General features: G+C 36.8%; 1 protein-coding gene across 1 annotated transcript in view; it reads right to left on the reverse strand.

Moving 5' to 3' along the window:
* The window catches only part of RGS22 (regulator of G protein signaling 22), a 136,356-nt gene that overhangs the window by 49,810 nt on the left and 68,898 nt on the right, over positions 1–17,648 (reverse strand). The window contains exons 11-13 of the mRNA XM_034668513.1: positions 14,039–14,153; positions 12,497–12,619; positions 11,382–11,483 (exon numbers count right to left, since the gene is read on the reverse strand). Of these exons, the coding sequence (XP_034524404.1) occupies positions 11,382–11,483; positions 12,497–12,619; positions 14,039–14,153 (340 nt within the window). The remainder of the gene's footprint in view (positions 1–11,381; positions 11,484–12,496; positions 12,620–14,038; positions 14,154–17,648) is intronic.

Here is a 17,648-nt window from a genome sequence, read left to right on the forward strand (position 1 = left end):
TTTTTTTTTTAAAGATTTTATTAATTTATTTGAGAGAGAGAGAGAGCATGAGTGAGGAGGGGAAGAGAGGGAGAAAGAACCTGAAGCAGACCCTGCACTGAGCATGGAGCCCGAGGTGGGGCTTGATCCCACGACTGACCACGAGATCATGACCTGAGCCAAAACCAAGAGTCGTATGCTTAACTGACTGAGCCACCCACGCATCCTAAGAGCTCTTTTGGACTATACACCCAGCATGCCTAGAAAGAATGTTGATCACGGTTGAAGCTGGGTGATGGTATACGTAGGCTCCTTAAACTATTTTTTTTTTAAGATTTTATTTTATTTATGTGACAGAGAGACAGCCAGCGAGAGAGGGTACACAGCAGGGGAGTGGGAGAGGAAGAAGCAGGCTCCCAGCGGAGGAGCCCGATGTGGGACTCGATCCCCGAACGCCGGGATCACGCCCTGAGCCGAAGGCAGATGCTTAACGACTGCGCTACCCAGGTGCCCCTAAACTATTTTTTTAATGTTTTTAAATAAAAACACCAGGCTGGCAGTCATGTATAAATAATCAAGGATTATCTATAAATAGGTTTATAATATGTTGCTAAAGATATAAATATGCCAGTGAGTTCATTCAGTGATTCAATAAGTATTATTAGGGCATCTTTTATATGCCAGCTCCAGTTTTGAACACACAAGGTTAACAAAGCAGTCTTCTTGGGGCTTACAGTCCAGTGGGGGAAAATGTTAAGGGTGAAATTTGGTATTTTGGTATTTGGTGTCTTAAAGATATTTTAAGATACTACAATGAAAGATTAAACAAGGTGATAAACAGATACTCCTTTTTCTAGAAACAATAAGAAAGCAATGACTTTAGAAGTTTAGAGTCTGGAGTCCACATATTGGGGTCTAATTCCAAGCTCACTAATTGTTGAATGGATGGCCTTAAGAAAGAATTCAGTTTCTCTAAATGTCGGTTTCCTAATCTGTAAAACGGGGATAATACCAATATCTGTCTTTTAGGATTGTGAAGAATTAAATAAAATTACCCATTTAAAGTGACCACCACAGAACCCAATAGATAGTAAACATCAAATAAATAAATGTCAGGTATAATGCTAAGTATTGTTTACAGAACTTCTTATGCTGAGTTTTTTGGAAATAAGAGGATTAAAAGAGGATCTTTGGAGATCTTTTTTGGTTCATAATCCTATAATATTCAAAATCTGAAGACTGACTATAAATAGCTGGTGTAAACATCAGGAATAGGAGAAATGAATGAATAACTGTAGGCCGGCAAGCTGGCTGCTATACGTGTCCTTCCTGAATTCACTAGCAAGCACGATAAAATTAAAAAGGGACGCAAGATGAGAACCCTGCTGATTCCATGCTCAGTGATTCATAATGCTCAGGATTCCAAGCCTGACTGCTACTTGGGACACCATCTCTCTGGTAACAAAAACAAATAATGTAATAAAGCCTGAATAATAATTGCCCAGCACTCGAGAAGCAGCCTAATTATAAAGACACTGCAACTTACCATAAAGCTATGAAGAGGCACAGGATTTTCCACATTTAATCACCACCCCAACCTCTCCCCTCACCCATGCCCATTCATCTTTCAGGAAACACAGCTTGATTCTTAAAGCTGCTGCTGTATAAAGAAATAATGAGCTCTGTTAGTGCACCTGAAAATACACCATCAGCCTAGAAAGGGAGCACTTAGCTCATAGCACTTTAATGAAAATGTCAGGACCACCCTGAAGTATTTAAGTCCTGTAAATGCCAAGGAAGGAGAAGAGCTAAACAATTAAGGTAATGGATGACAGCAAGCAAAGAAAAAACTAAGCTGATTATCAGAAAAAAATTTCGACACTGCCCCTCTTGTGCTATAAGTTTGTTCAAAGGAATTTATGGTAACACCCAAGGTTTTGGTTATCTAAAATTAGCTCAAACTACATGGAGAAACATTGTTAGGACAATGCAAATTTTATGGGGAAAGAGCTCCATGCTCTCCTCTTTCTCAATCTTCCTAGTGTTTTCTGGAAAAGTAGGCAAAGAAGAGTACCTTCTTGAACCTTGATAGCACTTGAGTGGCAACACCTGTGTGTGCTGTGTTCCCCAAAGTGTTCCCACCATCGATCAGAGCCTAGTATATACCAGATGTTTGATAGATGTTTGTGGAAATGTCAGTAAAAGTTTTTAGGCTCAGGAAAATGTGCTTGTAATTGGTGATCTAACAGCTATCCAGCTTATGTTGATTTTTTGCTTCTACAGTAACAGACACGAATAGGAGTAAAGGAGTCAAATACACAGACATACCTGTAGACCCCTCAGGTGGGATTATGCTGCCCAGCCTGGCGTGAACCTCATTTGGTTCCACACTGTGTCTAAGATCATCTCATGGGAAACTAAAATGATTTGGCCTCGGAGAGAATGAGAAGGATAGCAATAAAGAATTGCTGAATGAATATACTGATGAATTCTGCATTACTATCACATCCTAACTTATGGCTTCCCTAAAAATGCCAATGCATAATATAGGTCTGATGACATTTATTGACTCAGCTTTTGTGTTTTCTTTCTCTTTTGTGAAATTTTTCAAACCCAAGAGTAAGCCAGTGACGGTACTACAGACTCTGGGTAGATAGGAATAGTCACTTAGACTGATCTATTTGCTATGGGATTTGCATCAAGTGATTTCTTTGTAGGAAGGTACACACATAGAAGCAACAGAGTCTCTCACTAAAGCATTAGGCCAGAATATTTCCAAGCTATCAAATTACTGAGTGGCGATGTCAGACTGAGAAAGACTTCCAAATGTCAAGATTTCATCTAGTATGGTAAAAGATACTGAAAAGATTTGAGATTTAGTCTAAAGTTGTTGATCTGAATAAAACATGACATTATCATTTTTTTTGTTTGCAGTGTTGTCACCCAAAAGAGAGATTTATTTTTTATTGCTTCACAGGGTGAGAATAAGGCCAAAGGATGAAAGTTTTTGGCTCAAAAGTGAGAAAAAAAGGAAACCGTTCTCTTCCTCCTATAGGTATTTGAAAAGAAGCTGATGATTATTTTTCAAAAAACAATAACCAAAAACACTAATTCAAAAAGATATATGCACCCCCACGTTTACTGCAGCATTATTTACAATAGCCAGGATACGGAAGCAACCTAAATGTCCATTGATATATGAATGGATAAAGAAGATGTGGGGTGTGTGTGTGCGTGTGTGTGTAACAGAGTATTACTCAGCCACAAAAAGAATGAGAGCTTGCTCTCGCAACAGCATGGATGGAACAAGAGGGTACTATGCTAAGTAAAATAAGTCAGACAGAGAAAGACAACTCCCATATGATTTCACTCATTTGGAATCTAAAAAACAAATGATCAAACAAACAATAAACAAACAAACAGACTCTTAAATACAGAGAACAAACTGGTGGTTGCCAGAGGGGAGGTGGGTGAAAGGGATGGGTGAAATAGGTTAAAAAAAAAAAAAAGGTTAAGAGCTACAAACTTCCAGTTATAAATTAAATAACTCACAGAGATGGAAAGTACAACACAGAGAATATAGTCAATACTATCGTAATAACTTCGTATGGTGACTAAACTTATCATGGTGAGGACTGAGTAATGTATAGATTTGTCAAATCACTATGTTGTACACCTGAAACCAATAGAACACTATACGTAAATTATACCTCAACAATTTTAAAAAAGAGAAAAAAAACTATAACCAACTGTGTTACCTGCTGGTGAAGAAAGCACTAATTTCCAGTTAAGAACTTAATCTCCAGTTAAGATGCTATTAATTTGGTTTTATTTTAAATATAATTGAAGCACTTCAGTAATTATTTCTCTCCCCCACTAGAAAGTGAGCTCTTTAAGCCAAGAACTTTGTCCCAATCATCTCCATATTCATAGAACATTGCTTGGCACAGAGCAGCTCTCAGTGAGTGTTAATTAATAAGTAGCAATATTGTAAAAGATATTCTTTAAGGGTTGTGATTCTATGAAGTATATTTTGACTTAAGCTGTATTTTGAAACTCAGTAAGTTCTAGTATTGATTGAATGAATAGCTATGAATTTAGAAGTTACTGTTCTTCCATCCTATTTGCTTCCATATCTTCACATTCCTCTTTTCCTTCCCCATTATCTAGGTAATTGAGAGAACCTTAAGTATTGACTCTAATAATGATAATAATATTTATTCTGTAGAGTGCTCTACAGTATATAGGCAAAACATATTTTATTGCACTTGTCTTTGCTGCGCTTCGCAGATACTGCATTTTTTTTTACAAACTGCAGGTTTGTGGCAACCTTGCATGGAGGAAGTCTACTGGCACCATTTTTCCAACAGCATTTGCTCACTTTGTGGCCTCTGTGTCACATTTTGGTAATTCTCACAATATTTCAAATGTTTGCATTATTATTATATTTGTTATGGTGACCTGTGATCAGTGACCTTTGATGTTATTGTAATTATTTCGGGATGACACAGGCCTTGTCCATAGAAGATGCTGAACTTAATCAATAAATGTGTATGTTCAGACTGCTCCACCACCCAGCCATCCCTGTCTCTCTCCCTGAGCCCCAACTCAGGGCTTGATCTCACAACCTTGAGATCATGAACTGAGCTGAAATCAAGAGTCAGCCACTTAACCAACTAAGCCACCCAGGTGCCCCTCATTCAACGCACTTTATTGTGATATTTGCTTTATTGCTGTAGTCTGCACCAAACCTATGATATCGCCAGGTATGTCTGTTTTACAAAATATTCCCATCTACATTATCTTAGGCAATCCTTACAGATGTCCCATGAAGTAGACAGGAAGACTTTTATAGGGCAAAGGAGGCAAAGTGCAGCATTGAAATAGGTTCTGTATCTCAAGTTTGAGCTTAATTTTGTTCCTAGCTATTGAACTCGGGCAAGGTTAACCTTTCAGGATGTATTTTTTTATCTATAAAAAAAAAACCAGAATAAAAATACCTTGTATGTTTACTGCAGGTATTAAATTAAAAAATATATGACTGTTTCCTTTTCTGGTATGCTGACAGACTAGATTACCAAAATCCTTTCCCTATAAAATAACTAGAAATATTGGATAAAGTATAAAATATTCTTTTAAGCATATGGCTGAGAGTATAAGGAAAACCATCAGAGGCCAAAGTTAAGGAATATACTAAAAATCAGGGTGATAAGCATGAACTGACAATGGGATTACCATGGGGCAAACCAAGAGTGTGGGTTATAAGAGCTCCTGGGTACAGGAAATAAGGCCTTGGAACCTCACTAGGTGGAAAAACATACACCAAGATCCTTGAAGGGACATACACAACATGAAATGCAGAATGGAAAAAAAAAATGTATGCATGTGTATCTCTATCCCTATCTCGGTCTCTATCTCTGTTACTGCCTATAGCTACTTTGACCAAACCTAGGAAACAAAACAGAAGCTTGCTTGCCCTGGCCTAGACTCCATGCAAGAAAAAAAAGAGTATCTCCTGAGGATTCATTATTCTGAATTTACCATCCTGTGGGGTGGCTTTTCAAGATTACAGCTGGCAAATAAGGAAACTCCAAGATGAGAAATCACATTAAAAATGTGCCTTACATAAATACCATAGGTAAAAACCTCACTGAAGTGCTCATAATTCAAACTTACAGTACATACATGAAGGAATCCAACATGTTGGCAAAAATAATAAATAGCAAAATTAGTTCTTTCAAAAACTACAAATCATAGAATTATTGGATGCTATAGCAGTCAGACTCTCAGCATCTCCTAGTGTTTGTGACCTTTTGTAATTCTCTCCCCTTGTGTGGGCATCTATAGTGCATGGCTTGCTTCTGACCAACAGAATACAGTAACGGTGATGAGATATACGTGATTACGTACATGTGATTATGTTACACACAATGGTAGTGCCTGTCTTGCTAAGAGACTCCCTCCCTCGCTGGTTTTGTAGAAGCAAGCTGCCATGTTGTGAGCTGCCACCATGGAGGGGGTCACACTATATGGCGCAGACCTGGGGTAGCGTCTAGCTGACAGCCAGTGAGAAACTGAGTTCTCACTCCAGTGGCTGCAAGGACCCAGATGCTGCTGACAGCCATGAAGCAGACCCTTCCCTGGTGGGGCTCCAGATGAGAAACAGCCCTGGCCAACATTTTGATTTACAGCCTTGCAGAGGACCCAGCAAAGTTGTGCCCAGACTCCTTATCTATACAAACTGTGAGATAATAAATGTGTGTCATTTTAAGCCACAAACTTATGGGAATACTGTCATGCAGGAACAGATAACTAACATAGCTACAGACTATACTATATGTTTAAAATGCTTGAAGACATAAAAGAAGAAATAAAAAACATGAAGAAAAAATGAGACAAAAACATCAGGAAGACTTGAAAAACACAAGTAGAATATCTAATAATAAAAAGAAATAATTCTTAAAATAACGTAACTCAATGGATGGGTTAAATAGCAGATTGAAATCTGCTGAAGAAATAACATATGAACTGGAAAACAGACAAAAGGAAATAGATCTAATTCAATTTACCACATGCAACACAGATATTAAAAGACAGACAAAGGGGTCCCTGGGTGGCTCAGTTGGTTAAGTGTCTGCCTTCAGCTCAGGTCATGATCCCGGAGTCCTGGGATCAAGCCCCAAATTGGGCTCCCTGCTCAGTGGGGAGCCTGCTGCTTCCTCTGCCCCTCACCCCACTTGTGCTCTCTCTCTCCAAATAAATTAAAAAAAAAAAAAAAAGACCGAGAAACTTGAAAGAGAGATTAAGAGAGATACAGATTGACAGCATTGACCAGACAGGGAATCCTGAATGAGAGAACATAGAAAAGAGAAGTAGAAAAACTGAAAGAAATAATGGCTGAGGATTTTCCAGAATTGATGAAAGACATGATTCCTCCGATTCTAGAAGCAACTTAGACCCAAGAAAGATAATTATGGTAAACACACTGATGTGCAATATGGAACACTGAAGTCTAAAAGATTAAAAATCAAATGATGAGAAAAAGCGAAGGGGCAAGAGGAGACTCTTCAAAAAGAGCAATAGAAACCCTAAGACAGTAGAATAATATCTTCAAAGTGCTGAGAGAAAATTGTCAAACTAGAATTCTATATTCAGTCACATGACTACTGAGAGAACTTAAATAGACATTTTTAGACAAATAAAACCTGATTTTTTTACCAGGCAAATCCTAATGAAAAACCTACCAAAAGATCTTCTTCAGAAATGAAACCCAAAGGAAGGAGTATGATGCAAAAAGCAATGGTAAGCATGAAATCTGTGTATGAATAATACACAAGCATCAATGGTATCAAAACAAAAGTGATGATAACTACTTGGTAGGTATATAAAAAAAAATTTAATGCCATACAAAAATGATATGTAAAATGGGCAAGGTGTGGTGGAATTAAAGTGTTCTAAGATCCTTAAATTATTTGAAAGGATAAAGATAATGATTACTTGGAGACTTTGTTAAATTTGGTATGTATGTTAAAACTGCAAGGGTGAAAACAGAAATGGAATATGTAACTTCAAAAACAGTAGAAGGAAATAAAATGTAAAGCATTATTACCACCCAGATTTTACAGGACATGAAACTGAGGCTTATTAAACTGACTGACTTGACTAAGTTTACCCAGCTAAGAACTAGCATTATAATAACAGCATGTGATGTAAATTCATTTCTTTCAACTCCAAGTCTGTGATTTTTTTCCTTCTATGTTATATACACTTTGATCTAGGTGATACATGTCCTATTGAACAAGTCAAAAAATCTCACACTGCTGCAAGAATATCTTTTTATTAAATAGCACTTTGTAGTAAAAGTAAGCAAATCCTCTTATTCCTCATTTCATTCTTACCTACCCTCTCCACTCATTAATTCCTACATTCTCCAAATAATTTTTCTCCTTGGCTCTAATTTTTACTGTTTTTTCTCTCTTCCTCTTTCCGACTTAAATGTGTGTGTGACTAATAAGTGTATGTACACGTGCATAAGCAAGCGTAATATTTTGATCATACTTGTTTGCTAATTTCAAAAAAAAATTCTCGGGGCGCCTGGGTGGCACAGTGGTTAAGCGTCTGCCTTCGGCTCAGGGCGTGATCCCGGCCTTATGGGATCGAGCCGCACATCAGGCTCCTCTGCTATGAGCCTGCTTCTTCCTCTCCCACTCTCCCTGTTTGTGTTCCCTCTCTCACTGTCTGTCTCTATCTCTGTCGAATAAATAAATTTTTTAAAAAATCTCAATATATATGCTGTAGACAGTGGTAAATTCTAAATGCATATTTTCTGCTGGAATGCGCTTTGCTTTAAAGATTTCTACAAAGATGGAAGACATCATAAAAGACAGTGGTACCCAGATCTGCTTCAGTCTATTGTAGAGCTCTATCATCAAAGCAAGTATGTAGTATCAAAAAAATAGTAGGACTATCTGTGGCAGCAATCTAGGCTTCAAATCTTAGTAGTGGTAGACGGTCCCCTGGCAAATTTTTGCTAGAGTCAAAGATTTTACCTCTGCATTATGGTAAGTGATTCCTTTTCTCCTTGCCAAGACCATTTCAGTTGGCTTCTAACTGCACTATTCTATCTTGAAGCCATGCAGTAAAATCTTCAGGATGTGCCCAAGACTACAGTTCAAACTCTTGGACAATTGCTCATGCTAAGTCATTCTCACTGATTCTGTAGGCATCTAGTCTGCCTACAGATACTTCTGTAATATTTTATGAGGCAATAAAACTTCAAGGTATATAATACGCTTACTATCATACAGAAAAGTATGTAAGTCTCTTGGAACCAACTCTCAGTCTCCTATCATATACCTTGTCAGATGTATAAAAACAATGTAAAATCAAGTTCACAGTGACTTCAACATGGTGCCAGCTGATTACATTCTGCCTTTGGCGTTATTGATCCAAATATTTGTATTGTAAATATACTCTTGAAGAAGGCCACACGGCATTTCTATTATAAAGAAATGAATGCTACTTCATACTGTGAAACAAATCTATAGGATTATGGTATTAGAGGCAATTCTTATATCGGGAGGCACAGAAATCTTGGATAATTAAAACCTAAACCAATCTAGATAATTGCTCCATTAACCAAAAAAAAAAAAGAAAGAAAGAAACCATAGATATAAAAACCAAACAAGCCAAAAAAAAAAAAAAATCACATGACTTGCCCCTTCAATTTCCCTCTATTCACCTGAAAGCAACTTTCTCCATTGCTCCCCTCCTCCCTCCTGTGGTGACTCCCCAAAAGATAACCTAGGGAAGAATAAGTGAATTCATAATTTATCTTTCTCTGTATGACTTATCTCACTTAGCATAACACCCTCTAGGTCCATCCTTATATTTGGAATCTAAAAAACAAAGCAAATGAACAAATGACAAGAAAACAGATTCTTAAATATGAAAACAAATTGCTGGTTGTCAGAGGGGAGGTGAGTAAGGAGATGAATAAAATAGATAAACGCAATTAAGAGATACAAACTTCCAGTTACAAAATAAGTCATGGAGATGAAAAGTACAGTGTAGGGAATAGAGTCAGTAATATTGTAATAACGTAGTTTGGTGATGGATGTGACTGCAGTTACAATGATGCGCACTGAGTAATGAACAAAATTGTTGAATCACTACGTTGTACACCTGAAATGAATTTAACATCGTATGCTAATTATACTTCTATATTTTACAAAAATTTTAGTAGATCATCTAAAGGAGGATAAAAAGCTTACAGACCTTGACAATCCCCAAACAGAGCAATCCATCTCAGAATAACCAAAACTTGGCTGTATCCTGTTTCACAATACTTCTACAGCACATAGAATAATATTACTAAGAACTAGTAAGTCTACCAAGCTTAAATAGAATTTCCATTTGTACAAGTGCATGGAAATACGGTGACTACAACAACAAAAAAGAACTCACCTAATGGAGCAGCCAAAGATGTCTGGAGGAGTGGGCTTTGCAGTAGTGAAAACATAATAAATAACAGATGGTACTTTTCCAGACAGGAACAATAAGTGAGGGGGAGGAGGAGAAGTAGAGACCCACAGGTCAAGGATGAACAAGCAAAAGAGCCCAATGTGTGGTCTCAAAAAGTGGTACTGGCAAATTAGAGCTCTGATTTCATGATCACATTGAGCCAGATCCAGGCTAGGTAGCAGCTGAAGCCCTTATTCTCACAGTAAAAAGTACGAAGCTCTGTCAGCTGATTTATAATGCCAGAGTCCAGGTGGTGGACGTAACAACAAACATCCAGCAGCAGTACTCTGAGATCCTGGGTAAGAGTATAAGGTAATACACGATATGACAAAACTATCTCTGCATCATTTGGGGAGAGGTTCTCTGGAATGGGGTTATTCCAGCCTATAAGAACCACTTACGTGGTCAACAGACATAGAAGTGATTAGCGGTTTTCTAGGCTTGAAGACTTCTCTTCATAAAAGATCATAAGATCCTGGGGCCCCGGGGTGGCTCAGTCAGTTAAGTGTCTGTCTTGGGATCAGGTCATGATCTCAGGGTGTTGGGATCGAGCTCCATGTTGGGCTCCCTGCTCAGCAAGGAGTCTGCTTCTGCCTCTCCTTCTGCTCTCCCCCTTGCTCATGCTCTATCTCTTCCTCTCTCAAATAAATAAATAAAATCTTTGAAAAAAAATCATAAGATCCTAAGAATAAAAGACTGAAAAAATTAAGTCAGCCTGAGTCATAATGCTATTCTCCTTCTCCCCCCTCAAAAGAGACCACTCTCTCTGTCCCCCTTTGCAGAGAATCCTCTGTTTTTCCTCCTCTATTTTGCTTCAGGGTGGTCTTGAGATGTTCTTTCCTCCCCCTCTCAGTCTCTGTCTTACATGGTGTGTAGTACAGAAGCACAGATGATGACATGGACTCTGTACCACACAGTCAACATCCTTTCCTGCCTTCTAGAAGGTCACCAGGCTGCGTATGGCCAACAGTTGATTCCTGCAATAAGCTCAAGAACAGCTCTGGTCAACGCCTCTTCTCCCCATCACTTCAATGATTCGTGACAAGTCCTCTCTCAGGGTTTTCTTTTAAATCACTCACAACCAAACCAAAAAGGCATACATTACAAAAAATAGGGGATGTCCTTTATTGGCAGAACAAGTAATGGCCAGCAAAGAGAAAATAAAGCAACCCAAATAAAACAGATAAAATGGAAACCCACAAATCAGTTTATAAAACAATATTCTACTGACATTTAAATGAAGTAATGCCATGGCAACAATTTAACTGCTGCCTTTTTGCCTGTAGTCCCAGATTTCTCTTGTTTGGAGCTGGACACAAATTGCTCATTTCTTTGGGTACTTAGAGCTACACATTGAACCAATGTTATTTACTACTTACTTGGGCTTGTTTGCATACTTTAAAAGGGTGAAGTGTTTCTTGGTAGAAAAGCTGATGATAAGCCTGTAGGTCAAACCAAAAGTACACACTGTTCTTCCACAACTGTAGATGGATAAAATACATAAATCATTACCACCCAATTATTAAAGCTCTACAAAGCTCTAATTTCAAATATAAATAATTGTTTAGCTCTTTGGTGTTACCATAAATCAGTTTCAATTTAAAATAGTCTTATCTTCTATTAAAACTGGCAGCATACAAAATATTTATTAGTATTGTCACTAAAGTATTATATTTTTGCATGTACGCCTCTTACATAATTGGCCATTAAAATAGGAAGCATGCTAGTTAACAGTTAAAGAGTAATCACATATTTCTGGCATGAAATCAAAATCTGGAGGTATTTTGATATATATGGACAAATGTGTATCATACTAAAACCAAATACTACTCTAATAATTGAGCCAGTGAAATATTTTACATTTGAGCAAAATGAAAACAAAACAAAAAAACTGGCAATGAGTTTTCCACTACCCATTGCAACTTCTAATTGTTGGAGTTATTAAAATGAAAATTAAAGGATTGACAGAAATTGACTCTGAATTTAATATATATTGCATCGAAACAAAATTTCATGAGATTAAAATATTGTTAATAATGCAAGTCAAGGGGCTCCTGGGTGGCTCAGTCAGTTAAGCATCCGACTCGATTTCAGATCAGGTCATGATCTCAGGGTCCTGGGATCAAGCCCCATATCTGGCTCAATGCTCAGCGGGGAGTCTGCTTCAGGATTCTCTCCCTCTCCTCTCTCTGTCCTTCCCCACTGCTGGCACACTCTTTCTCTCACTCTTTATAAAATAAATAAATAAATCTTTTACAAAAATAATGCAAGTCAATCCTTTACTTTTCTTTGTCATTCTAGTAGGACAGTGAACCAAGAGAGTTATAATTGAGATGTTTACATTTTTACTAAATATTTAGCATAAAATTTCTTACCAGAAGAAATGGGAATTTTAACATCAAATGTAATTATTTAAGCATTGAATTACCACAACTTCTCTTACTTTAAAATAAGGTAAAGGCATAAAATTAGATTAAAAGTCATTGTTTTCTACCTTGTTTCCTGAATGCTCACAGAATTTGGTAAAGAAGAATCCAGCTCTATTTTCTACGTACAAAGATTGCAACAAATTTTCCATGTCAAATCCTCCCAAGGCACCATCTGCCATGGTTTTAACCTAGATAACAAAACAGAAGTCGGTGATCCACCCAGAAACATGGTGATTTTTTATGACACTGTACAACAGGGTTTCATAAATTCTGCCAGGCTGTCATTTTCCCACTGGATTTTGTATTTTATTTTTGTACCATATAAGTAATTAATACAGTATGTTTGCATATGATTGTCATTTAAGAGTCATTTATGGAGCCAACTATAGTAGCAAACTTCATTCTATTATAAACCAAACTGATTTCAAACTTCATGTGAGGGTAACTTCTCAACCTCTATCATTTTCATGTTTCAGGCACAGCGATACCATTTTAGAAGTCTTCCAAATCTCTGTTGGTGGCCTTGTTCCTACATATTTACTGTTATTTTAGCCTTGAGGTGATGCTATAATGGCTACAAGAGAGTTATAAAAAGAACCATCCTCAAGGTCTCTCAGCACAGCTCATTAACTGTCCTCAGGGGGCCCCTCCTTGGACAGTCTCACCCTGTACAGGTCATGGCCTTCAGAATGTAAATGGTAATATAAGTTCTCATAAAACTCTGTTATTTGGGGGCCTCTCTGCCAACAATGCTGGCAACCCTAATATCATTCTTGAAACACAGAAAGCTGGCTACTTCCCCAAGCATAAGAGAGACTTTAGAAAATGAAAATGCATCTACTGTTCACAGGAATTCTTTGGTATTTGCTGTGTGGAACTCAGACTTCTTTGTATTCTTAAGATAACTGCGGCATGAACAATTTAAGGCATTGTTATATTGTCTCTCTGCCTCTCTCTTTATCCCTCTACCAAACATATGCTAAAGTGAGAATTTAATGTTTTTATGATGTTTAACTGTTGGCATTCCAAAAACTAAAAAACCCATTATTTTGGTAGGGAAAAAAGCCCTAGTTGGAAGAAAAGGAGAACTGTTTGCTAAGAATAAAATAAAAAGTTATACAAAATTATGGCTAAGTGTTTAGACTATATTGGGACTACCAAAGTTTCTACCTAAAGTATAATTCCTAGGGAATATAAAATTGTCATCCACCACTGGTGTAGTCCACATTATTAAGGTTGCCACACACTGCAAATACTCTGCTTTATAAAAATTCTGTTTCCAAAACATAACATCAAATATTATTTTTTATCAAATGTTAGCGATTTAATAAAAATAATAGTCTTATTTTGTATCTAAGGTATCCTCACACCAAAACCAGAAGACAGCTGTTTTTTAAAATAGTAATCAATGGAGTATATAGCAACATGGTACTACAAAAGGAAACACAGAGAAAATTTTTGTATAAAAATCTTCTTGGAAGGAAAAAATAAAATAGGTTGTTTAGTAGAGAAAAAAATACTATGTAAATCAATAAAAATTCTCTAAAATCAGGGGACATTGGTCAGTTAAATGAAGAATCAGATAAATCAGTTCTCAAAATACTTACCAAAGGTTCTTCTGTGTAAGTGTATCTTCTATCCAGCTGGGGCTTCAGACATTCAGAAATGTCAGTAAAAGATGTTAAGCGAATAACTTTGCTGCTTTCTGACCTGTGCCTCAACCTAAATTATAAGGATAAGAACTCATTGATCAACATATATTGAGCACCTTTGGTATACGTGGCACCAAATCTTAGGAGAGCTTCTGAGCACTTTGAGAGAACAGGGGAATAAAAAGTGCAAGTATCAGGTCCAGCATTTAAGAAGTGGTTGAAAAAATGAGGTATAGTCCTACAGAAAGACAACTCTCAATAAGATTAACTGCTGGTTGAATGAATTCAAGAATATATTATAGATGTCAAATGACTGGGATGGATAACAATGAGAAGTCCCTTTGAGCTATATTAGTAATTATAGAAATGGGATTTTCCCTGAAAAATGGGTAGGACATGTAGTGTGTGTGTGTGTGTGTGTGTGTGTGTGCGCGCGCGCGCACGCATGTGTGTGTCTGTTTAGAGGGGTTCTTTAGATGGGGAGAATAGTGAGCAATATGTGAAAGTAGGTAGGGAAAGCCTTGTTTAAAAGGCAGCAAGTTAACTAATTTGCTTAGGGCAAGAGGATGCTAACAGTTAAGTAAACATTATGTAACACATACCAAACACTGATAAATACAATTCACATTGTCATATTTAATCCTCACAACAGGTAGGATTCATTAGAATTTATACGTCATAGTGTGGGGTGAGATAATGGAAGACCAAGGAGCTAGACTAATGACTTTAAACATTACTTTTTATATTTTCTTATCCAGCTCCCTTTCCATACCTCCCTGCAATTATTCTAAACCTTATTTTCCAGCTGCATAAAACATGCCCATCCCCCTCACCAATATATCTGCACTCCAATCCACCAACAGATTGCTTTGCAGGTTCTTCTCAGACAAAAGGTAGGTACAACATGCTTCCATTTCCACTCCCGGATGTAGTGGACACTGCTGACTGACTGGCTAACTCAACACTCAATCCCAGTTCATGCCTCTATAGCCAGCACCACTGAAATACTGAGAAAGCTAAATATTCACTTTCTAAGACTGACTTGCAGAGATGGATCGACATGTGACACAGTTAGGACTAATGAGATACAAAACAAAGTCTGCTGGGGAGCTTCTAAGAAAGCTTGCTTTCCTGACCAAAGGGAAATGGATTAAGGAAAATTGCCCTTTCTTCTTTATGATTCGAAAGCCTGATATTAGGAGCTGTAACACCAATAAATATGAAAGAATGGCCAAGAACATTAAAAAAAAAATCAGGTCCTAATACTTCCGATCCACGAAACCAACACTGGCAGTTGCCTACCTTCAGATTTCTTGTTCTGTGAGAAAAATAAGCCCAATTTCTCTAAGCCATTGTTAGTCAAGTTTTTTGTTATTTGCAGCTGAAAACTCTTAAATTATCAATCAACAAATACATCCAACCAAACCTCTTCTTATTTCCTTCCATCCTGTCTCAGGAAAAAGTGTCTTATCTCATGTCCAAGGTTAATCTCATGGCCCTTGTTCTTGAATTCTTCCCTCTGTTCTCCTTTGAAAATACAGACCTTCTTCTTTCTCAATACAGACCTTCTTCTTTCTCATGGATCTTTAACTTCTCCCTTTCCACTAGATACTACTCTGCCATATAAACAGGCTCAAGTCTCCTCCACCTTAAAAAATACTGCTTCCCATTACAGAAAATCATCAAATCACAAAGGAAGAAAGCGAGAAAAAAAGGAACAAGGGAATTATAAAATAGCCACAAAACAATTAATAAAATGACAATAAGTCCATACCTATCAATAATTATTTTAAATGTAAATGGACTAAACTCTCCAATTAAAAGACACAGAGTGGCTTGAATGCTCTCATACATGCTGAAAAGAGTATATTGTTACAACTGTTATGAAATACAATTTTTAAATCACATGAACTTTGATTTAGAAATTCTATTTAAGAAATTTCTCTTGCAGACATATGCATACACGAAATACAGCAAATGTACACAAGAATATCCATTGCAACACTGTTTTTAATAATGAAAAATATTGGAAATAATGTCCATGTCCCTCAACAGAATACAAATGCAATATTTGGCACAAAATCAGAGGTAACCAGACATAAGGAGAGATAAGATTACTAGAACAAGAAACAACAGAAAAAGTAAAATTATAGCATTTACCTTCTCCAATTCAGTAAAAACAAAGGTATAGAATAAGTGGATAGCATGCTACTAATTTTGAACTATGCATATATTTTCAATTTTGAAAATAAAATAATTTAATTTTAGTAAATGACACACAAAAAACTTTCTAGATGTTTTCCACTGTATAGAAAATAATCTCCAAATTCCCTAATGTGACACACAAAAAAATCACTATCTGAACCTCATTTATTGTTTTAGCTTGTATCTTGTCTTTTCACTGCAATACTCTATTCTCTAGCCACAGCATAAACATAAAAACAATGCATAGTTCTCAAAATTCAACTTTTCTCTCAATTCATACTTATATATCTTTATCACTTGAAAAATTAAGATAATGCTTTCTTCATAGGGATGCAGTAAGAACTGATAATGCAAGCAAAGTACACCAAAGCTCATTAACTGCTATTTTTGGAAATGGCAGACAGGGTGATTTAGACCAACTCCCCCTTTAAAGACCAACTAGATAAACTAAAAAATACAAAAATTAATCTGCTAAAGGAAATCTGAGTGCTAATAATGTAGTTAAGAATTTTGGGGCCAACAGAAATAAACCCACAATTACATGGTCAATTAATCTTTGACAAAAAAGGCAAGAATGTGCAAGAGGAAAAAAAACATTCTCTTCAACAAATGGTGTTGGGAAAATTGGACAGCTACATGCAAAAGAATGAAACTGCACCACTTTCTTATTCAATACACAAAAATAAACTAGAAATGAATTAAGGACCTAAATGTGAGACCTAAAACCATAAAACTCCTACAAGACAGCACAGGCAGGATTTTCTCAGACATTGACCATAATCGCATCTTTCTGGATAGGTCTCCCGAGGCAAGGGAAACTAAAGCAAAAATAAACTATTGGGACTATATCAAAATAAGAAGTTTCTGCACAGCAAAAAAACAACCAAAAAAACTAAAAGACAACCTACTGAATGAAGAAGATATTTGCAAATGACATATCTGATAAAGGTTTGGTATCAAAAATGTATAAGGAACTAATACAACTCAAACCAAAAAACAAATAATCCAATTTAAAAATGGGCAGAAGATATGAATAGACATTTTTCCAAAGAAGATATCCAGATGGCCAACAGACACATGAAAAAACGTTCAGCATCATTCATCATCAGGGAAATGCAAATCAAAACTACAATGAGATATCACCTCAAGCTTGTCAGAATGACTAAAATAAAAACCACAAGAAACAACAAGTGCTGGAGAGGATGTGGAGAAAAAGGAACCCTCTTGCACTGCTGGTGAGAATGCGAACTGGTGCAGCTACTCTAGAAAACAGTGTGGAGTTTTCACCAAAAATTAAAAATAGAACTACTCTATGATCCAGCAATTGCACCACTGGGTATTTACCCCCAAAATACAAAAA

The sequence above is a fragment of the Ailuropoda melanoleuca genome, chromosome 9 (genome assembly GCF_002007445.2).
Source record: "Ailuropoda melanoleuca isolate Jingjing chromosome 9, ASM200744v2, whole genome shotgun sequence".
Classification (NCBI taxonomy): Eukaryota; Metazoa; Chordata; class Mammalia; order Carnivora; family Ursidae; genus Ailuropoda; species Ailuropoda melanoleuca.